Raw genomic sequence first — 22,501 nt, forward strand, 5'->3', positions numbered from 1 at the left:
CCACCATTCTTCTTCTTCTTAACCTGTTGATTTCAGCCCGTTACTGTATTACTGCTGCTGAAATCATCATCAATTCCTTCATCTTGTCCGAATCCGATTTTCAAAATTATATTTAGTAGCTAATTGATCATCAAAGAACAATCATTATCGTCATATTATTACCATGGGACTATGTTGTTCAGATATGAGATCAGAGGATCATCATCTCGATGATGTCTCTCATTCAAAATCATTCTCTCCTCGTAATGGAAACAGCATCAATAACATGATGTTAGAGAATGAAGAACCCGAAGACCAACACCATCAAAACCAATTCAATCATCACCATCACCGAAATTCATCCTCTTCCTTCACTCTACCCGAGTCCATCAATCTTCATAGCAAGACACCTTTCTCCCTCTCTCGTGGTGCCAATAGTTCATCATCAAACCACAAACACAAAAAGGCTTCTCTCATCACAACATCTCTTCGTACTCATGTGCATAGTTGTTCAGAAGGAGAAGCCGAAGATGAAGAAGTCATGATGGAAGGAAACCACTCACCATCAGCTTCATCCCGTAATAAGAAGAAAAAGAAAAAGAAGAGCCGATCCAAGAAGAACAATGACAGTGTAAGCAGTAGCAGTGGTTTGATGCAACAACTCAAGAAATCAAATTCTGAAAAGGCTGCTGCTCATCATGTCTTGGATATTACATCATCATTTGCACAGAATTCTCCCCGATCCAATTACTATTACTATGAAGATGTCATGCCTACCACTCACGATGATGAAGATGTAAATGAATCATCGGCCGATGAAGCAAGCCATTCTCATCATCCAACCGCAATTCCTCATTTGAATCATTTGAATCATCCTCACCATCATCATCTTTCAGTAATTCCTCACTCTAACAGTACGACTGCTTCCTATTCCTCCGTTGTTAAATACTCGAGTATAATTAGGAACAAGATTGAATCAGCTTCAGGTTCTCTTTCAGGTGGCTATCCTCAATCGGCATCCCATCACTCGAATCATCCTCATCATCAGTATCCAACGCCGTCTCCTTCTTTATTGACACTAAGCTTACAACAACAACAAATTCAACAACATATGGAAGCAAAGAGAAAACAAGGAAACTCTCGTAGGACTCTCTCTGAATATCAAACAGAGAATGCAGAAAGTAAACCCATCACGACCGCCTTAAGCTTTACTGAAATGAAGGCAGGACCTGTCACATCGAAACAAAAATCTGCGTTGGATTATAAAAAGCAGCAACAAGTACCTTTGGTACAATTACAAGAAGATAGCGAAGAGGAAGAAGATGGAGAAGATATTGAAATTTCAGACGATGAATCCTCGTCGATGGATTCTGAAGAAAAATTGGACAAAATTCAACAACAACAAACTGGAACAATTCGAAAACATCCAAGAAAGGATCCTCCTCCTCAAAAATTAAGCGTTGATGCTAGCTCAACAACCAATTCATGGTTTACAATTCCAAATAATTTACCAAAAGTGAACCGTGTGAAAACATCAACGAAAAGTTCAAGCAAAAATCAAGTCGATGCTAATACTACTCTCCTCTTCAAGGTTATACTTTTGGGTGACTCGTCCGTAGGAAAGAGTGCATGTCTATCAAGAATTGAAGGAAATGCTTTCTCAAATTTAACACGAAAAACTGTTGGATTGGAATTTACGACCAGACTTATCGATAATACTGGGTTGCATCAAAATGCTGCAGCATCTCCAAATTCACACATTAGCATGACATCGAGTCCTCCCGGTGGAATAGCTTATCCTACAAAACACAAAATTCAATTACAATTTTGGGATATGGGATATGATAGTTATTCAGAGGAAGCTCTATTTAATGCCTATTTGAAGGATGTTCAAGCCATAATATGTGTTTATTCAATTAATTCAGTTTCAAGTTTTGAGAGATTGAAACAGTTGTGGAACACTCAAGTGTTACCTCAATTATTGAAGAATTGTTATTTGCCTCATGTTAAAATTGTGTTATTGGGAAACAAGACGGATTTGGATGGTGAACGCAGTGTGGACTATAGTCAAGGATTGGAGTTTGCCCGAGCCATGAACAGGAGTATGTTGAACGCCATTTACTCTGTCTCTCCAACCAATAACAATTCCCAACAATCACTAGACAAAGTGGCAGCCAATTCTTCAGAATTTATGACCGAGTTAAAGACAACCAAAAACGAACCTTTTGCAAATACATCAGTGAGTTTGGAAGACAACAGCCTCACAGCAAATTCAAGCTCTTCAGTTGACGATTGTGATCGTGTCGACGCTGTAAAGTTCTTTGAGTGCAGTGCTAAAACTGGCCAAAACATAGAAACAGCAACTCAAACCCTAGCTTACGACCTGGATACATACTTTTCAAGTTATTTATAAAAAGATGTACAAATTCAAAAACAACATATTATTTAATAGGGTTAATCATTGTCGATTGATCAATAAGCAGGTCCGGCATCTACTCCATCAAAGCTCCTGTTTCTTTAGTGACAGCGTCCTTTTTGGTATGTTTCATAGCATTCTTAAGCTTTGCTCCACTTCCCTTAATCAAGTCTCTGTCATCAACTTCCACGTTGATAGTCTTGAGCTGCTTGACCTTCTTTCTAGTTTTTCTTCCTCCAGTAACTCTATCATGGAATCTCGTTCGTACTTTGGTAAGAGTAGACATAAAAAGATCATTGTTTGCTCCATTCTTAATGTTCATGAAAAGATAAATATTATAGAGAACTTGGCCTAATATTCTATCCACATTCTTGAGAGAATTGAAACACAATGAAAGATTTGGGAAATCACAATCCGTAGCGACCTGTCTCTTTTGTCCGTTTCTTAAAAATTCAATTGCATATGAGCTGAGAGAAATGTTAGCATTTTGAGAAATTAATTCTACAATCTCAAGGTATGGCAATAAAGACGTGTCCAAAATCACATTTTGATTTTTACAATTCAAAAGTTGGCTAACGTTATTAAAGGCATCATCAGTGCCACTCAAGGCAGCGAAACTACTTGTTCCATAATACTGGAGCTTGTTATCATGCAATGCTTTGCAAATTTCAGAATTTTGGTACAGTTTTTCAACTAGATCAGAAGTCTCTTCTGGGAACTTAATTCCAGAAAGTGGTAAGTAATTGTCCAAAACATCTTTAGCATAGTTCTTGCAATAGGCGGTCACAAATGTTCCATAAGTCTTCAACAAAATTCGATTATACTCTGCAAACTGTGATAGGATATTTGTTGGAAGATTGCTCTTTGTTGAATTCTTGGAAGAAATTTCATCCAAGTTTGTGATGCCAAAGTAATTTTCTAACTTGAAAGGTGAAATGTCCCAGTGTGAAAGTTTTCTGGCTTCAAAGAGAATATTCAAAAGAATGAGCAATTTTTCACCCAACATTTCTACCTTTTCTTCTGGTCTGAGTGGAGCTTGTTCAAGCTTATCCTTCCATGTTTCTAAATATTGACCAATAGCTCCTGTTTGTAAGAGATGAATGAAAAGGAAGTTAGCCGGTTCGTTGTGGAAAAGACTAATATTAAGTTGTGCAAAATCTCCCAAAGAAGCGTCTTGTGATAGATAGAGATTTCTTCTCAAAAAGTCTAACATAAATCGAATGCAGAACTTGTTTTGCTTTTCAGAGTTGGCTAAAATTTGGCCCAAATAGAAAATCTTCTTGTTCACTAAACGAGAAAGATCGTCAGTGACAATTTGAAGTTTTTCGTTGTCATTTTGCGCCTTATTGAGGAGAGACAACATCTTTAGCAAAAATGTCGATCGAAGACCCATAGCACCCTTAATTTTTGGAGTCACACCAGCAAGTAATCTATTTGCAGTGACATGAGGAATACCATAAAGAACAACTCTACCCTTAACATCATAACCTCTTCGTCCAGACCTTCCTGCGCACTGTTGGAACATTGTAGTTGTTAAATAAATTGAATGACCAACCATTACAACTGTCTTACATGGCATGTGAATACCAAGTGCAAGAGTTGAAGTTGAGATAACAATTGGTAAGCATCTAAGTCTGAAGAGTCGTTCAACTTCAGTGAGATATTCGGTTGGACAGCTGTGATGATGCACTGCAACACCAACTTCGAGGGCTTCTCGCAATTCAATTGGAATCAATGGTCCAAATTGTTCCAAACTTTGTAAACTATAACGAATTTCTTTTTCAGATCTTACTTTCTCTAAACCAGATGAGTAGAGATGGAAGTAATTTCCAAGTTGTGAATTGGCACGTGCTTCTCTCAAATGAGCTGCAATTTTTCTCACAAGGAAGTCACACATTGTTCTGTCAAAGCTGAAGAATATTGAGGGCAATAGTTTGTCTTCTGCTAAGCGTGTTACAAGTGGAATGATATTATCTTTTAGCCATCCATCAGTACCAAACTTGTGCTTTGAAATGATCCTGCTTGAGGTTGTTGAAACTACATCAGACTCTGAGATGTTGTCAGAATCTTTGACCTCCTTAGATTGAAGTTGGGCCTCGTATTCATTTTCCATATTATCAAAGCTTGCTTTAACGTCTTTCAGCAACGCTCTCGTAATTTCAAGTAAAAATTCATGATTAGCCACTTCAGTGGACATGGTAATAAGCGCTTCCTTCATAGATTTACCGTATGTTGCAAATTGTTGACGTCTAATAAGGCCAAAGTTACTAAAGAAGGTGTCAGGGTTGAAACGTGTTAAAAATTCATTGACAGCGGCAGGTACAGGGCGTGATTGTTCTGTCCATGATTGTCTAATTGCAAGAGCAATCTTGTACAAGGTCAGACATTGAAGTGGAGAAAAGTTTTGCATGTGAGAAAAGAGTACAGAGTCAATAGAGTTTGGATTCAAAGTTGCCATAGGATGAATTTCTGTTAATCGATCGGTTGCTGTATCATAGTTATAGAATTCAAGAGGACGTGGTCTCTCGTCATGAACAACCAGTTCAACACTCTTTTGTTGCTCGTTAAGGAAGGAAACATGAGAAACAATATCCTTGTTATAGTTTTCATTTAACCAGTCTGCAAACTCTTTTGGATTTCCAATAGAAGCACTGAGAGCTATGAATGGGCATTCCAATAAGCTCAATACATGTTCCCAAACTTGTCCAGAAGATGATGATTCATTGATACAGTGAATTTCGTCTAAAATAATGTATCTCATTCTCTTCTTCCATTCAAGATTTTCAGCGCTGGTCATGAGATTTTCGAGTGATTGAGGCACTGTGATCAGTACTTGACAAGTGGTGACATTAATCTTTTCTTCTGACGTATACATTCCAAGCATGCTGGAGACGCCATATTGTGATGTATTGCTGTATACTTTTTGGAATCTGCTATACACCTCAGCATATGCTTGATTTACGAGGGCCTTTGTGGGGCAACAATAGACAACAATGGCGTCATCGGAGTCCCTCAAAATTTTCTCAATAGCAAAGAAAGCAATGAAGGTCTTTCCTGAGCTAGTTGGAGCACTAACTAAAATAGATTTGTTTTGTAGAATAGAGAGAATCATTTGCTCTTGCCAAGGATCTGGAGTAAACCCAAGACTCTTTGATGATGGCAACACATAATTTTGTGCAATGCTTGAAACTGAGCTAGTGTCATCGGCAGGTGGTTGAAAAGTTTCTTCTTCAGCTTGCTTCCTCTGAGTGGATGGTTTTTCTTTCTTGGGATGACCTTTACCAGGTTTGTGTGCTTTGGAATCGATTACTATTGTCTCTGGTAGCTCTGGAGGAGGAATTTCAATATTGCTGGCGGTTTCAATAATTGCGCTGTTAAACATTAATTGAAATTCTGCAGATTCAGGCTTGTCGTTGACAGTGTCAACTTTGACTTTAACGGTCTCAGAAGGTAAGGTGTCTGAATCCAATTGTTGCAATAAATTGTCTTTGATAAGAGAGCCATAGGTGATGTCTCCAGAATTAAACTTCTCTGCAAGTCTGGAAGCAAAATTAACAAAACCAAGATCACATAACATGTTGATTAGACTTTGAATAATGTGTTTCAAATCAATCTTCGTTATTGGTTTAACTTTCTCGGTTTTTTCTTTCTTGTCGCTCTTAGCTGGCTTCTTGCTTTTTACAGCCTTCTTTTCTGATTTTTCTTGACTTGGTGAGGTTAAAACAGATATATCTGAGGTGTAGGTATCATTGACGAATTGAGCAACAATTTCATAAACTCTGTTTGCAATTTCAAAAGGCTCCCAATATAAGTACAGAGGTAAATCCGCACCTCCTGAGAGGTTACTTATTTGTGCAATTTGTGAGGTACTTCCACCATCGGTAGCATTTTCATCCTTCTTCAAGGCACTCTTTTTCTTTTCTTCCTTGTCTTTTTTGTCTGTTTGGTTTGAGTCCTCGTCGCCAAAACTTAGGAATTTAACACCCTTTTTGGGCTGATTTTGTCTTCTGAGAGAGTTTTGTAAATCTTGTCGATCGAGCAACAATTTTCGTGCCATGTATTGAGCTCTAAGCAAAGTAAGCTGAATCCAAATAGTTTCACATGTCATTCTTTGTTCTTGAAGTAAATTTGCTGCGTTGTAGCTATCAGAAATTCCAGATGCGCCCTTCTTTGAGCTGTCCGTTGCTGTGGCTTGAATGTTTTGAATGACTCGTATATCTTTAAAAACTCCCTCAAGGAGAAGCTTAATTAGGTTTTCATAGGGTTCAAGCTTTGGGCCAAGTTCTTTCAGTTCATCTGCCTTATTATTAAACTCGGAAAACTTTTGAATATATTCAGAATACTTGGAAGCAATCTCATTGATTTCCTTTTCCCTTTTCTTGATATTCGATTCAATCATCATAAGTCTAACCTTTGTGGAGGGAGTAGCTGACGCAGAAGGACTGGCAACAGCAACAGATTCCTTCTTTTGACTGTTTTTAGCTACAGGCTTGGATGGTTTTGATTCAACTTGTGGACTTGTGGTTTCAGTTCCAGCAGATTTTGCAGTTTCAATGACTTTCTTATCAGAGAGGGATCGAATTGACTCTGAGTAGTGATGCAATCTTTTCTGGGCATCTTGAACTTTTTGTTTTTCCCATTCTGTACGTGGTCCAGAGAAGTCATTAGGAATTTGGTCGAGATCTTTCTTGACAGAGTAATTAATTTCTTGTTCTCGTAGTGGATAGGACTTTTCGAATCTAAGCTCTCGAGCTTCTTCTTCAGTGAGATTTTCTTGAGTTTCCACTTTTTGCTCAACCACTTCTTGAGTCTCTTCTTTGAGCCAATCCTCTTTCTCCCAATCTTCGATATCTTCATCAATGTTCTGTTCTTGTTCAGCGGCTTTTGGTACTTCATCTTGAGCAATCACTGGTTCTTCTTTTGATTGGTGTGGTAAATTAAAATCAACGTCATCAAAGAGTTTGTTGAGTGGTTCATGATCGATGGGCAAGAGCTGTCTAAGCAAACATTCAGGGTGAGCTGGTTTTCCTTCATGGATAGGATATGCTGCTACTAATGGCTTTATGGTTGTTTCCCACCAGTTCTTGTCTGTAGAGGATGACACATGCTGAGCGTTTAAATAGGTGCAAATACTCTTGAACATTGGTTGTAACTCTTTTGGCAACAATGATGCCAACACTTCATCTTCACTACCATCGTTTGTTAACTTTTGAAGAGTACCCATTGAATACAGCAATGTGGTTATCTTTGTGAACATTCTAAAGTCAATCAAGTCATATAAATTATTGAATGTTGGGATTTGCTTCAATACTACAAAAATGGATCTCATCACTTGTTGATTAAATGTAATTAAAGGGGACGATATATTTTCCAGTAAATATTGAGCTCTATCTCTAAGAGGAACAACATATTGTGTTAGCACTGATAACATTAATATTTTAGCGAGAGATAAAGAGTTTGGAATTGATGGAGTTTGACGATCGAGTGTGTCTTTCAATGCTAGAAGTAGCAATTCAATTCGTGAGCGCGCATTTGTGATCCACTTATTAAAATATTCGCTTTGAATTGCATTGCTTTCTTTTTCGATCAGTCCTGTAATTTCATTTCTTGCTTCGGAAATGTTTCTTGAATCGTCAAAAATTGCACATTCAGAGAATAATTGAGAGATGTCATTGAACCTCTCTTCGTTAAAACATTTGGTTAAAAACATTTCAATATCCTTTGGCTTGAATGAGTGAGACATAGTGTCACGAATGGCAGAACAAAACCCAATTACTGTGTTACCGTAAAAGCATAGGTCATAAGTGAGAGTGGCTTGTTTGATGAGAACAATTTCTGTACAAAAGAGGTCGTCCATTGAGAAAGCAAAAGGTTGTACTGCCAGAGTAGAAATGATAAATGAAGGTTTTCTTTTCGTAAGTAAATTTTCCCATGAACTAGAATTGTACCATGTATCATTTAAACGAGTTACCATGAATAATTCACTTGTGACATATTTTTCACAAACTTTCGACAAGTGATGAATAATCACTTCCTTTGCGAGTAAAAAGCTAGAAGCCAAATAACCAAAAGGAATGTTCTTTTCTTTGTGAAATTCATAAGCAAGATTCAGCAGAAATGAGGTCTTGACACATTTTTCATTGCTAGTGTCGTCGAAGAAAACAACGTCAATTCTCATATCTCGATCTAACAAATTCTTGATAAAGGATTCAACAAGATATGTCAAGTGAAGAAATTGGCCACCATAATTGGTCCAATCTAACTTGTAACTTGAGCTGTTGAGTTCGGTTTTCCCTAACGAGTCTCTCAAGAAATGTGTTAAAAGTTGGTCCCCGTTGACCACCACTAAATCCAAACCTCCCTTGGCATCGATTAAATCATATTGGTTAAAAGACACAATTTGTTTTATCTGTTCTATGGATTCAATGGTGATTTTGTGATGTTTCCGAGAAGGGAGCATGGATTGCTGCAACAATTCTTCATCTTCTTCCTCCTCTTCTTCCTCAGCGATCGACTCCAAAATTTGTTCGGTGGTTTCCTCTTCCTCCTCTTCTTCTCTATAGGAAATATTATCGTATTCTTCCGTCATGTTTTTGAATGAGTGATGAATTGGAAATTGTTCTTTAAAAATATGTCTTGATGATGATTTTAATTGCAAACGTGATGATGACGAGGCTTAACACGGACGATGATTTAAAATTTTTTTTTGAAGAAAAGATTCTAAAAATACGAACCTTCCTTCAACAAACTCATGAAATTTCACTCCATCCACACACACAACCATGAATTATTATTATAATTACTGAATTGACATAGTTGCAACTATAAACAGAATTTGAAACAAAAGTATTTACACATTGCATTTTATGTTTACATTCCTTTCGTTAGTTCTTTGGAAGGGACAAACTCATGGACATCACCATATATTTAAGATTCTGAATATGTTGTTCCAAGAAATCCAAGTAAGGTAAGAGTTGTGATAGATTGAGTGGTTCCTGTGGCTGTAGTTGTTGTTGTTGTTGCAGGACAAAGCAAGGCATGTCAGACATGGTTGTGCCTCTACAGGAAGTTGAAGCCCCAATATATGGATAACTTTCGGATTGGAAAGGCCACTCAAGTTGAGGCAGCATGTGATCAGATTTTGGGTGTTTCTTGATGTCAAGATAAAGATCAGAAGTACAATCCAGTGCGAATCCTTCTTCTTCCGTGGTGGTGTTGGTGGTTTGTAGGAACAATTCCTCGTATTGACTACTCCCGCAGAGGGATGGTGGATTTGGTTCGTTCGAGTTGTCGTTGTTTGTTTTAATCTGGTTGAAGAAATCTTCTTGATATTTCCTTGCTGTGACGTCTGGTTTTACACACTCTTGATAATCTTTCTTGTCTTTCTCGGACTTGAAATTCCAAGATTGACGAACCTCATATTTTCTATTACTGATGAAACACTTGTTGCCGTTCACAATGACAAATCTCACCTCGCTATGAGCTCCTCCTACCCTTTTGATCACATCCTTGTCAGTGCACCATATATCGTTATTGGTTTTTTGAGGATTTAATTCATCCACATTGGCCGATTCTATAGTTCCTTTCAATGATGATTTGTAAAACGCGAACAAACGGCATTGGGATGCCTTTGAAAAGGTTCCTTCGCGAGGAATCACTTTGAACTTTCTTCTACCAGATTGCATGGGACCCTTGGTACGAAACTGTATCATGTCCACTCCCTCCTCGATTTTCAAGTCAAACATCTTTTCCTCTCTCACTTCGTGGTTGAAAAATTGACAAAATAATTTCTCAATGTTTTCGTAGGAGAGTGTAGATGAAATTTCAACGACTGAAAAGGGTTGATGATGAGCAGGAAGGTCCTTCTTGGATCGTTCTTTGGGCATGATGATGATGATGTGTTGAATTATTTGGTGTTCGATGAAGAAGTGATGGTTTCAAATGGGTGTGTGTGGATTTGTGTTGGTTGTCTTTTTGTTTTTTTTTGATTCAGTTCGAGTGTTTACTTCCTGCCAGCTTTCAAATCTCGAAATTGCAAAATGCCAATTTTTTTTGCAAGTCCCTTTTTCCTCTTGGAAGGGTTGCAAAATATTATTTTGTTTTAGACATAAGTGGAGGGTGGAGACTTAGCTTGGTTCAGAGGCAAACATAGTTATTAATGATTTTCACCTTGTTGTGAGGAGAGACTTTGTAATTTCTATGAAAGCGAAACACGATAACAAGTGTCAAGCAAACAGTCTTGAGCTGGCCTACTCGCACATTTAAAGAAAATTTTCGTTCTGACAGAAAATATTTTGCTTTTCGTGAAAACGCGTTTTCATGAATTTTCTCTTTGCCTACTCTAATCTCAGATAATGTTCCTTTGTGGATGAATTTCCATTATCAAGTTGAAAAATTTAACGGTCCAAAAAAATGCCTGCCACCCGATCAAGCTCAAAGAAGAGTATGTTATTCGATGTTCATGACTTGATGATCACAAATTGTATGATGATGATTGATAATCGGAATAATAATAATAACAATATTTTGGTTTTCGGAGTAGATGTTGGATCTTCAAAAAAGGATGATACGCAAAGTACGTCTCAGCCACAACAACAGCACACATCTTCCGATGAAGAACGTGGAAAGAAGTGGGAAGCATTATTGAAAATGAAAAAATCCATCCAAAAACAAAAGAAGAAGAAACAATTAGCTACTTCCGATTTGTTATTGACGAATGCATTGCTGAAAAATCAACAAACTTCTGCCTCACCTTCCTCATCCTCTGATAACATACAGTCATCTCATGATAACACGCAATCATCAACAACATTTATTTCATTGGACTATGCAAGTTCAAAGGTAGAAGGCAATATTCAAGCAATTTTAACAAGCCACTTGTCGCATCTTAAGAGAGAGTATAGACAATGGAAACAAAATCAAAAATCATTATCTAACCTACAATTACCCACAAAAACATCAGACTTAAATCCTTCAATGTTTCTTTCTTGCTCTACAGAGACAATTTCATGTGACGAGGTTGATATGCATCTAGGAAGAAGATTTGAATCACACGAACAAGACATGACCGATTCAAAGTTTTCACAACCTTCTCTACTCACAAAAAAGAAGCATGCACTGTTTACGACTAGCACTTACACCGAGGGAGTGTCGGCATCATCTAATGAAGAATTGAATCCAGAGAGCTTTCGTAAATTAATAGAATTTGACAAATCTAGAGTATACCTTCTTTTGCAGGAGGAAGGTTCTGGAAAAACCAAGTTTATTTTGGATTCTCTTTTATCTTCGAGCTCCTATTTACTGACCTTCGATTTTTCTGTGAACATGAAAGAATTTGAACAACGACATCAATCATCATGTGGAAGTTTTTATGTTGGGAAAAAGTTCAGTTCCAACACAAAGGGCTCAAAAAACATTTCAGGAGGATTTAATCCATTACCTAAAGCCCAAAACCTTGTTCAAGAAACATTTTACGAAAATTTGGTTCAAAAATTTATGTCAACCTCTGATGAGACAAGACAGTTCATGCACCCAACAGAACATTGCAAAAATTTCTATATTGTCAGAAGAAGCTTTCTCCTACTTATTTATGTGCATATGCTTGACCTGTTAGCATACCTTCAAATGAAAAAAGATGCAACAAAATTGTTAGAAGAAATGCCAGCCACCCCTACAACCTCAACAGAACAATTTGCTAGGCCAACCAGACGAACAACTCGTCAAAAAGCAGACGAATCAATTTCTAGAGAAGAGCTTCAAGAGCAAGGAGAGGCATCTCCGTTGGATTATTATTTGTTTAGAAAATATGAGAATTCGTCTCTCACAAAATTGTATAACAGTGTGCTTTCAGGAATGAACACAAAGTTCACCTCACAACAATTTTGTCAATTCCTAATTGATTATTTATTGGGTAATTCTCCAAAAAGCGAAAAGGCTAAGATTAATCTCGTTTTTGACCAAATTCAAGAATTAATCGATCCTTCTAGGTTTTTGTACATTTACAAATCTAGATTTGACCATGATGGGTGCCAAACACTGGCACCGAATCAAGTGAATTCTAATCTCAATCAACAGTCCCATAGTTTTGCTTCTCATATATTTGGAAATGCGTATGGAAGTGGTAGCGCAATGGTGAGCGGTGGGAATGCAAGCTCTAGCTATCAATCAATTTTAGAACCAATCATGGATGCCATTCAATATTTCTCAAAGCATTCAGATGCTGTTTCGAGAATAATCATTGGAAGACCTTTTGTTGAGTCATCTGGCTCTATTTTGGAACCAGCTACTCCATCACGTCCAAGAAGAGCAGCGAAAACTCCTAAACAATATGTGAAGGAAAGAATATCATTAATGCAACACTTACCATTAAGAGAATGTGAAATTAAGATCATTCCAGATGTATACAAATTTTATGAGAGTATTGAAAATATTAAGAGTGTAATACGATATTATTTCCCTAATGTGAACTTTACAAAAGAAATGTCCGAAGATTGGGAAAAATTACTTTCTGCTTCAGCAGATTTCACACAATCGATTACTTTCAACAGCCACTTCATGTTTGACAAATTTATTGGACATTTATTACATCTACAGTTTATTCAGCTTAATTCCAAAAAAGCTGCTCGCAGAGACCCCCAAGCAGCAGGTGAACAAGAATGGTTCGAAGAGAATGCAAAAAAGATTCTTTACTCGAATTATCCATCAGTATTTGCCCAGCAATCTTTGGACGTGAGTTTTGAGAAGAAAAGGAAACGAAATTCTGTTGCTGTTGAGGAAGAGCTTAACTTTGATGCATTACCATCAGAAGATGAATGGGATTTTTCTGATGAAGAAAGTGAAAGTAAGACTCACATAGAATCTACTCCAAGCACACCTCCTCCTGTCACTTCACCAAAAAAGAAAAAGACACCAAGCAAGAAGGAATCTAAAAAGAAGGAATCAAAGGAATCACCAGAGAAGGAAAAAAAGGCCAATGAATCAAAGTCTCCCAAAAAGAAAAAGACGACAAGTGAGTCCAGCTCACAACCAGTAATCGTTTCCATTGAGCAAAACAACACACTTGTGCAAGAAATTAAGATTGCTCCTTCCACTCTTCCGTCTCGCAAAAGCGAAGAACAATCACCATCCAAATCCTCAACTCGAGGACGCAAGTCAAAAACCACTCCAAGAAAGAAAAAGTCTAGCAAGGATGAACAAAGCACTGAAGAGAAATAGATCAATTATATTTGTTGATGTTTTTTCTAAAGCCTGTTACAAATCAACATAAACATCGTGTTTTTTGGCCAACTGTTTCAAAGCAACCTTGTCTTGCTCATCTAAACCGCAATCTTTCAAGACCAAGTATTTGACAGTTGTAGATGCAATGAACTGTTCCACAATCTTAATATGTGGTTTTAGATTGAAGCTACTAAAATCTGCCCTGAGTGCATGTTTGTTTTCACTTAATCGATTCAACAATTCACAAACTTCCTTATCTACACTAAAGAAGTTGAAAAATGGCAAACAGCCTGAAAAATCGAATTGCACAAACTTGCATTTGGATAACAAGTTCATAAATTCGTCACGTTGCTCTTCGTTAATGAAATAGCTACCTGACATGTTCAAATAATATTTGAGGCAGAATTTTTGTTGCTCATTTAACAGAGACAATTTCATATCTTCAATCATATGCTCAAGCCAAATGTCGTCTTCTATCCCTGTACTGCTACTTCGTGCAGAACCACCGCTGCTATCGCGTGGCGAAATGGTAAAAGGGCTCAAATTAGGAATGCTCAATCTTGACTGTGAAGATAGATGCACTGGAGAAGAGTTGTTCGATCCAAACCATGAATTAGACGTATCTCTCGATAGAATGGCTGATTTTGGAGAAACGCTTTCTGTACCTGACTTGGAAAATGGTACAGAAAGGTTTGTAAATGCAAAACTATTTCTCTTCTGTCTTCGATCTATTTTGGTTAATGTCACAGAGGTCGATCTACTTCTCGACGATTGAAGTGGACTATTTTGTTCACGTTCTTGTTTAGCAACAAAAAGTGTGGTTAATATTTCATCTTTCTTTCGTGGAGTTATGGCACATTTCACTGAGAGTTCAAACACTTGTGCAATATTGCAAACAATGAGAGCTCTTTCTTTGAATACCGAATTCATATCATCTTGTCGTTGCGCTTCCAATACTTTAAAAATCATATTTGGTTCAAAGAAACTTTTAAGCTCTAATTTTTTGCAATATTCCAAATACACTGAAATGTTGTCTGAATCGTTTCGTCGATTTCGCAATAATGAAGAATCGCATTTCACATGGTCACATGGTTGAACTTCCTTAAAGATGGTATCGATCATTTTACAAAGCATCGTTCCATCCGAAATATTTTCATAAAGTGTTTGTTCTAATTTGTAATCATTGGGTAATAATTGAGCTAACCAGTTGGATAATGCTTTTTCTGCAAAGATTGTTTCTTCGTTTTTGCGTTCTATATCGGTCTTGTCTTTTCCAATTCCAATTCCTGCTCTCAAAAGATTGAAAATTGATTTTCCTCTCACTCGATCAATGTAATTATCATCAATTGTGAAACCTTCTTGTTTCATCATGAGGACAAGTTTAAGAGTGGGATCTGATTCAATAATAAAGCTTTTCTCTTCTGTCAAGTATTGTCTCAATCTGTCACATTCCTCCATAGAGTCATTGAGATCGATGGTCAAACTTTGAATTTGAGTATTGAGAGAATTCGTCTTGGATTGAATGTCTTGATTTTCTTGTGTCAATTTAGACAACTCAACATCTTTGTCTTTAAGACATTCATTCAGTCGTTGAATTTCTTTTTCTTTAGATTGAATGGTAAATGACTTGTCATCGATTTCTTGTAGTTTTTGCTTAATTTCTCTTTCATTGTCTGAATTTTTGGTAATCAATTCTACTAATTGTTTGTTTAAACGATCAATTTCTTGTGTGTAGGTTTGAAGTTTCTGTCTACACTCTTCATTTTCTTTTTTGAGATGATCATTTTCGACAAGTGCTTCCTTAGCACCACTGTCAATGGCTCCTAATTTGTTTTCCAATAATTTTGTTTGGTGTTCGAGCAAGTTTTTTTCTTCCTTTTCTTTTTGGAATTGATTTCTCAATTCTGTCTTTTCTTCTTGAAGAATTCTGCTCTTTTCACGTTCCTGATCGAGCTGCGTGTGCAATCTAAGTGTCTCTTCCTCCTTTTGTTCCAATTTCTTTTTTAGAATATTGAGTTCTGTTTGTCTTTCGTTCATAACAATGTCCTTTTCTGAAGTTGTTCTTTTGAGTGACATTAATTCAGAGTAAATGCTTTGTCGCTCATTCTCCTTTTGATCAATATCATTCTCCTTTTCTTTAATGGAGCAGTTAATTCTATTGATGGTCTTGTTTTGCTGTTCAATAATGTTGAGGTATCCTTCATTGTTGTTTTTGAGTGTTTTGTTTTCAAGTTTCAACTGATCAATTTGCTTTTCCATTCGATCTTTTAAGGATTTAAAGTCAGCAAGCTCAATATTGCAATTTTCTAATTTTCTATTCAATGAAATAATTTCAGCAGTCTTTAGTTTGTGCTCTTCCTCGACATCTGCCAACATCTTTTCCTTTCGTTTAATCTCTTCAGTCAGACGCTGTGTGACAGTTTCAACTTCCTTTCTCATATCTTCATCCAACTTGACAAGTTGCTTTTCTTTGTTTGACAAGTTTGTTTCTAAGCGATTAATGACATCACTGGATTCTGCAATTTGTTGTTTTAAAGTGAATATCTGTCTCTCAAAATTTCTATTCTCCAAATTTTTCAATTCCAAATCAAATTTTATAGTCTCAATTTCCTTCGTTTTTGATAGAACATTGCTTTTTTCTTTTTCCAACTCTCTTGTCAATTCTTCACATTGAAATACTAAATTTTCTCGAACTTGATTCAAGAAATCAATTTCTTCACACGTTTTCTCATTCCACATTCTCAACTGTTCCACTTCCCTCTCAGATTCATCCAATAATGCTCCCACACCCTGAAAAAGTCGATCGAACTGTCTTTCACACAAAGCATCTACTGCAGAGTGTTCCTCTTCTAAGGACGACATTCGAGCATTTGTTGATGAGGACATGATCATTCCTGAACATGAGCTCAATTGGCTGTCAACCATCTCTGGTGTGGTCGGTTGTGACATGGTGTGAAAAGAATTAAACTGTTGTGATGGCTGTTGTGAGGGTGGAACTGCATACATGTTGACTGGTTGTTGTCCTCCTCCATTCCAGTTGTAATGATGAAGGTATGGCGTTGTTGTCGAAGACATGATTGGCACCATTCCACTTGTGTCAACATTCTTCCACAATGAAGGAGTCGAAGAGGAATGATTCAACAAATGTGATGGATAATTACGATGTGACATTGGACTTGTCATTGAAAATCGTTGAGAAGAAGGTGTTGTTGAAGAAGTCATTGGATGATTGTTCATCATCATCATCATGGATGACGTCATCATGTATCGATGTCTTCGAGAAGTACTCATCGGAGAAGGAGTGGAATACATAACGCCACCATTCATCATCGACGACGAGTTGTAATGATAATTATTATTGAAAGGAGGATAACCTTGATTAGTACTGTTGTTCATGAACAACAATGGGTTTGAATAATTAGAATGATTGGAATGATGACTTCGACTGCTGTTGGGAGAATATGTGTTTGGAATGGATTGGTGGTTGTTGTGATGAGAAGGAACAGAAGAATAATTGTTCTAAGTTGTATATATTTGTGTCATTGCGAGGAGTTTAATTCTGTTGAATCCCATCCTACAACTTACCATATAATTATTGAAAGGTTGTGGTGGTGGTTGTGTGGTATGTGTAACTTGCGATGCATCATTCATAGGGTTGGAAGGATGTAAATTCGAAAGAGCAAGTTTTGGAATTTGAAAGAATTGTTGTTGTTCTGGTTGAGAAGAAAAAGAAGAAGGAGAAACATTCATAGGATGAGTCGAAACCGATGGATGACCGGAGGAGGTGATGGTTGTTCTTGTTGTTCTTGTTGTAATTTCGTCGTCTTCGTCGTCGTTGTTGACAACATGATGATTGTGGTCTTGATCCGATAAGAAAGGTGTGGTGGTTTTGAGAGGAGTCGTTGTGGAAGAAGAAACGTGTTGCTGCTCTTCATCATTCTCCGATGCATCACTCGTGGACTTTACAGGTGGCAGTTGTTGCATTTGTTTTGGCAAGAAAATTTTCTTTAAAGGATTGACTTTTGACAATACAGAGTGCTTGTCCTTCCAAATTTCAATGAGAATTAAGGATGACTGTCCATAATGGATATTCACCATTACCTCTCACATGTAATCATCCCTTAATTTTCATTGCAGGGGATGATTTCATGTGAAAATGGATTTTCTGACATGAACAAAAGGACACTCGAAAAAATGTTTCAACAACAAGAATTGCCACAAGAAGAAAGAATCCAACGACTCGTGAATCATTTATTTCCCATCCATAGGATGAAAGATGATCAACAGCAGCAACAGTATCAACAACAACAACAACCTATTGATGATCATCCGATAATCATTTCAAACAATTTCTTATGCGGAGCTCGTCCACAAGATATTCCATCATTGCAATCTCTATCATCATCACGAATTAAAAGTCCAGCCATCTTGTTGAATCGATATCCGAAAGGGATGATTCAAGAAGAGGATTTTAAAATGGTTCATGTAGACCTACCAGATCTACCAGACCTCAGACTTGAATCTGTTCCATCATCATCATCATCCAACGATATGAACATGATGAATGAAAATACTACAATTGTCGTTCAATTATTATATGTCAGTGTAGATCCTTATATGAGAGCTCGGATGCAACCAAAAACACCAAAAGGTTATTTTCCAGCCTTTCAATTGAATGAGCCTATGAATAGTGGTTGTGTCGTGAAAGTCTTGGAGTCAAGAAGGGGAAACACATTCAAGAAAGGAGATTTACTTTTTGGATACTTTAAATGGCAAAAAGTACAGGTTGTAACAATCAAGAGTAGGAGTGAATTGAAAGACTATGTCAAGTTAGATCCATCACTTGGAATGCCTCTTTCTTATTATCTTGGAGTTTTGGGTATGCCAGGTGTCACAAGTTATTGGGGACTTTTGGACATTTGTCAACCAAAGAAAGGAGAAGTTGTGGTGGTGAGTGCTGCTTCAGGAGCTGTAGGTAGCGTGGTAAGTGATTGCATTACACTTTTGAGTAATAATAATAATTAATTTTCATGCATGGTCCTAATTGAAATGAATAATTAATATTCATGTCCTTAAAGGTTGGACAAATTTCAAAGCTTAAAGGGTGTTTCGTCATTGGAATTTCTGGTGGATCTGAAGAGTCTGCAAAAGAACTCAAATCCATTGGTTTTGATGAAATTATTAATTACAAGAAATATCCTCATACCATCTCATTGAAACAAGCCATTGAAAAAGTGTCACCCAATGGAGGTGTTGATTGTTTCTTTGACAATGTGGGTGGATATATTCTCGATGCAGTTTCATTATGCATGAATAAGTATGGAAGAATTTCTTTGTGTGGAGCAATCAGGTAAGTGTTTCAATGAACATGATTTAATGACATGTTTTTGTAAAAATCGAATCAATGAACATGATTTAATGACATGTACATTTAGTCAATACAATGAAGATGGAATGGAAACAGGTCCAAGAATGAATTCTCTCTATGTGGTGAGAGAATTGACAGTGAAAGGATTTTTAGTTACCTCATACTATGATCGATACGATGAGAGTATGAGAAATTTATCAATATGGGTCAAGGAAGGTAAAATCAAAGCTCTAGAAACCATGGTGAAAGGTTTTGAAAACATTCCACAAGCATTGATGAGAATTTTCTCTGGAGATAAAATTGGAAAAATTGTCGTGGATTGTTGCGAGTGAATGAAATGGATGACGACATAATGATGACATCAAACTAAACAAGGTAACTCCATGAGATTACTCCAGTATGCTCGAGTATTAAATTTGATATTTTTAGAATATTTACTATTAAGGTAAGTGTTGAGAATTAGCGACCAACAAAAAAAGAATAAGTCAAAAGACAATGCTCTGAATTAGTTGGCTTTAGTTTGCTTTTACAAAAATGTCGAAGTTTGTTAAAACCTTTCAAAATACCTCCAACAAACGACAAAATTCTTGGACGCCCAAAATTCGATTATCACCAACAAACAATTTATTAACAATCATGAAGAAACTATTCAAATTTGTGCTATTTTGGAGTATATTTGTCACATTTTCGATGACGACTATGATCAATGTTGGGGTTTCACAAGTTAGAGAAGGAAGAGAACAATTTTTCCGGCCACACCCACGCCAGTATGCTCAAAATCCATGTCTCAATAAGAAAGAAGATCTACAAGATACACCATTCGTTTCAAAAGATTCATATAACACGAATCATCAATGCGGACCAAATAATGGAGTAGTGTTTATTTTGAATGATTGGCTTTCGTCACGTGTGAATATTGAAGTTGCGAAAATAATTTTGGAAGAAAAACTAGGGATTTGCGTAGATGTTATTGATTTAACTGTCCTAGAGGGATTAAAGCTCATGAATCGACAGGGGAATGTAATTCCATTTGTTATATTAGAATTTTGGAAAATTAATCGATATGATGAATTTAGGTATGTGAGGGGCATTAATTTATTAATAATGATATATTATAATAATATATCAATCGGTAAATTTTCAATATGATATTCAATCTTGTAACTGTCATTTAGAGATTATGTACAAAATGGAAAGTACACTTCAGAGATTGGAGAACTTGGTCCTGAAGGAAGAATTGGATGGTACATTCCTGAATTCATGTTTTCTGCACACCAGAATAATCCAGAACTATATCAACTGGTACGATCATATCGATATTTCAGAACAACACCAGAATATCGACTTGTGACAGGATCTACAGGTTGGGCAATGGTGGATGAACAAATTATTAGAAATCTAAAATTGAATCTAAAGCTTGAACGACCTCCAGAGAATGGCACTGAATTATATCTTATTAACCAATTAGAAACAGCTCAACGTGACAAAACACCTGTTGTTGTGTCACTATGGACGCCACATCAAATATTTAGCTCTCCACATCCACCACAACGAGTCTATCTTCCTGCTTATTCAGAAGATTGCAGAAAACAATCGAATATTGAGAGAGGGTTAGTGGATTGTGATTATCCCCCTACAACCCTTAGCAAATTACAAACCGATGCAGTGTTGAATCTTCCTCAGCAAGTCCAAACTTTTTTGAAAAATTTCAAATATCAAGCCAGTGACCAAATTCAAATAATGGGTGACATTTATTACAAACACATGGACCCAAGAGATGCTGCTTGCAAGTGGTTAAAAAATAACACTGCATTGTGGATGTCATGGTTGAAGGAACCTACACCTCCATTTTCTGATTCTAATCTTCGATTATCCATTGGAATTGCGGTCGCAGCAGCAGTTATTGGAATTTTAGTGATTGCCATCGCAACACTCGTCGTTGGATGTGTGGTGAGGAAAAATTCAATGACAAAGACTGAGAATCGACATGCTCCAAAAAATCCTCCCATTTGCATTGTTTTCACACACATTCAGAATGCACCTCTCTTGTGGACGCTTGCTTCAGACACCATGAAGAAAGTAATGAATATTCAAAATAAGGTCATAAGACATAACTTACGAAAGTTTAAAGGATATGAAGTGAAAACTTATTTAGATAGTTTCATGATGGCATTCTCAGACCCCATGGATGCTGTTGCCTGTTGTATGCAAATCCAAAAAGATTTATTGGAATGTGAATGGACCAATGACATGATGGCATTTCCAGACATGCAACCAGTGGTGTGGAATGGACAAGTGGTGTATAATGGACCGAGAGTGAGAATGGGCGTTCATTATGGAGGTGACATTCAAGCTCAATTCGATCCCACCACTCGTCGTTACGATTATTTTGGAACAACTGTCAATAAGGCAAGTCGAGTGGCGAGAGCATGTGAAAGCGGAGGAAGAGTTTATGTCAGTGAAGAAACATTTCAATACATCATGCATGTCATTTCAGAATTTAAACACATCTCAAAAAAAGAGTCATTCCCAAGTTTAGACACCTTGGCCAATCACACCTATCCTTTCAAACTTGCAGTTTCTAGTGGTATAATTATTTTTGAAAGTATGGGAGAATTTAAGTTGAAAGGTCTCGAAGGAAAGCACATCATTTATTGGGTCAAAGATCTCCACAGTGCACGTTCAGATTATATCGAACAATTTGAAATCATGGCTTCTCCTTCTTCCTCTATCCAACTTGGAAACATTACACCCTTTCGAATTGATTTGTTAGATAAGGCAAAATATGATTTTAAAGTTGCCATTGAGAATGCCCTTAATAATCCATCCAAACTTACCGAAGATGAAAAATCCATTCTCATTCAGAGATTTATATTGTGGAGTGTCCATGACAACTCTGATTTCAAGAATGTCATCACTGGTAGTTCACATAGATGGCGAGACATGTGGATGGATTATCCTGACACTTCACTGATGAAATTCATTGTGAACTTGCTCGTTCAGGATCAAATCAACGGAACACTCAAGGTTGAGGTCACACCTACAACACCTACCAAACACACTGTGGCTACAGATCGTTTTTCAAATGGTCACACTACTATTGACCAACATCAACGAAAAGCAAGTTCTTCTTCTTCGTCGTCATCCTCCACGGATCATCAAACGTCGATCAGCCAAGGCGAAGAAGAGATGATTTCCATTCGCAATGAGGAGAGTTCAAATCATTTTAACGCATCGTTGAGTGAACAAGCAAGCAGTAGTCGACAAGGAGAAGACACTTCAACAAAATCTACAAGTATTACTATTGAGTCCGAACATGTGAATCAGTAATAAGGATTTGCTTTTTGCTCGTCATTGGAACTATAGAACTCCAGATCATGCCTGTCCAAATTATCCTTCATTCCTTTAAGATTATGAAAATTTAAAGCATTTAATTAGATTAAGAATATCTGCGAACATATTGAAGAATGGATGCAAAACTTTTACAGTCTGTGGGAATATTTGTGATTGGCAGTATTTGT

General features: G+C 36.9%; 7 protein-coding genes across 7 annotated transcripts; 4 read left to right on the forward strand and 3 right to left on the reverse strand.

Moving 5' to 3' along the window:
- Positions 1 to 163: 163 nt before the first annotated feature.
- On the forward strand, positions 164 to 2,392 carry FDP41_001618 (uncharacterized protein; the record flags this gene model as incomplete). The annotated part of the gene is made up of 1 exon (XM_044704722.1): positions 164 to 2,392. One exon carries the CDS (start codon positions 164 to 166, stop codon positions 2,390 to 2,392), a length of 2,229 nt encoding a protein of 742 aa, XP_044563988.1.
- Positions 2,393 to 2,471: 79 nt separating this feature from the next.
- Positions 2,472 to 8,984, reverse strand: FDP41_001619 (uncharacterized protein; the record flags this gene model as incomplete). The annotated part of the gene is made up of 1 exon (XM_044704723.1): positions 2,472 to 8,984. One exon carries the CDS (start codon positions 8,982 to 8,984, stop codon positions 2,472 to 2,474), a length of 6,513 nt encoding a protein of 2,170 aa, XP_044563989.1.
- Positions 8,985 to 9,279: 295 nt separating this feature from the next.
- On the reverse strand, positions 9,280 to 10,281 carry FDP41_001620 (uncharacterized protein; the record flags this gene model as incomplete). Its single annotated transcript, XM_044704725.1, has 1 exon — positions 9,280 to 10,281. One exon carries the CDS (start codon positions 10,279 to 10,281, stop codon positions 9,280 to 9,282), a length of 1,002 nt encoding a protein of 333 aa, XP_044563990.1.
- A 526-nt stretch (positions 10,282 to 10,807) lies between these two features.
- On the forward strand, positions 10,808 to 13,609 carry FDP41_001621 (uncharacterized protein; the record flags this gene model as incomplete). The annotated part of the gene is made up of 1 exon (XM_044704726.1): positions 10,808 to 13,609. The coding sequence occupies one exon, from the start codon at positions 10,808 to 10,810 to the stop codon at positions 13,607 to 13,609; it is 2,802 nt and encodes a 933-aa protein (XP_044563991.1).
- Positions 13,610 to 13,645: 36 nt separating this feature from the next.
- On the reverse strand, positions 13,646 to 17,596 carry FDP41_001622 (uncharacterized protein; the record flags this gene model as incomplete). The annotated part of the gene is made up of 2 exons (XM_044704727.1): positions 13,646 to 17,131; positions 17,198 to 17,596. The coding sequence occupies 2 exons, from the start codon at positions 17,594 to 17,596 to the stop codon at positions 13,646 to 13,648; spliced, it is 3,885 nt and encodes a 1,294-aa protein (XP_044563992.1).
- Positions 17,597 to 17,806: 210 nt separating this feature from the next.
- On the forward strand, positions 17,807 to 19,312 carry FDP41_001623 (uncharacterized protein; the record flags this gene model as incomplete). Its single annotated transcript, XM_044704728.1, has 3 exons — positions 17,807 to 18,595; positions 18,691 to 18,962; positions 19,048 to 19,312. The coding sequence occupies 3 exons, from the start codon at positions 17,807 to 17,809 to the stop codon at positions 19,310 to 19,312; spliced, it is 1,326 nt and encodes a 441-aa protein (XP_044563993.1).
- Positions 19,313 to 19,514: 202 nt separating this feature from the next.
- Positions 19,515 to 22,310, forward strand: FDP41_001624 (uncharacterized protein; the record flags this gene model as incomplete). Its single annotated transcript, XM_044704729.1, has 2 exons — positions 19,515 to 20,056; positions 20,156 to 22,310. 2 exons carry the CDS (start codon positions 19,515 to 19,517, stop codon positions 22,308 to 22,310), a joined length of 2,697 nt encoding a protein of 898 aa, XP_044563994.1.
- Positions 22,311 to 22,501: the final 191 nt, after the last annotated feature.

Source organism: Naegleria fowleri, assembly GCF_008403515.1.
Source record: "Naegleria fowleri strain ATCC 30894 chromosome Unknown tig27, whole genome shotgun sequence".
Lineage (NCBI taxonomy): Eukaryota > Heterolobosea > Eutetramitea > Acrasida > Naegleriidae > Naegleria > Naegleria fowleri.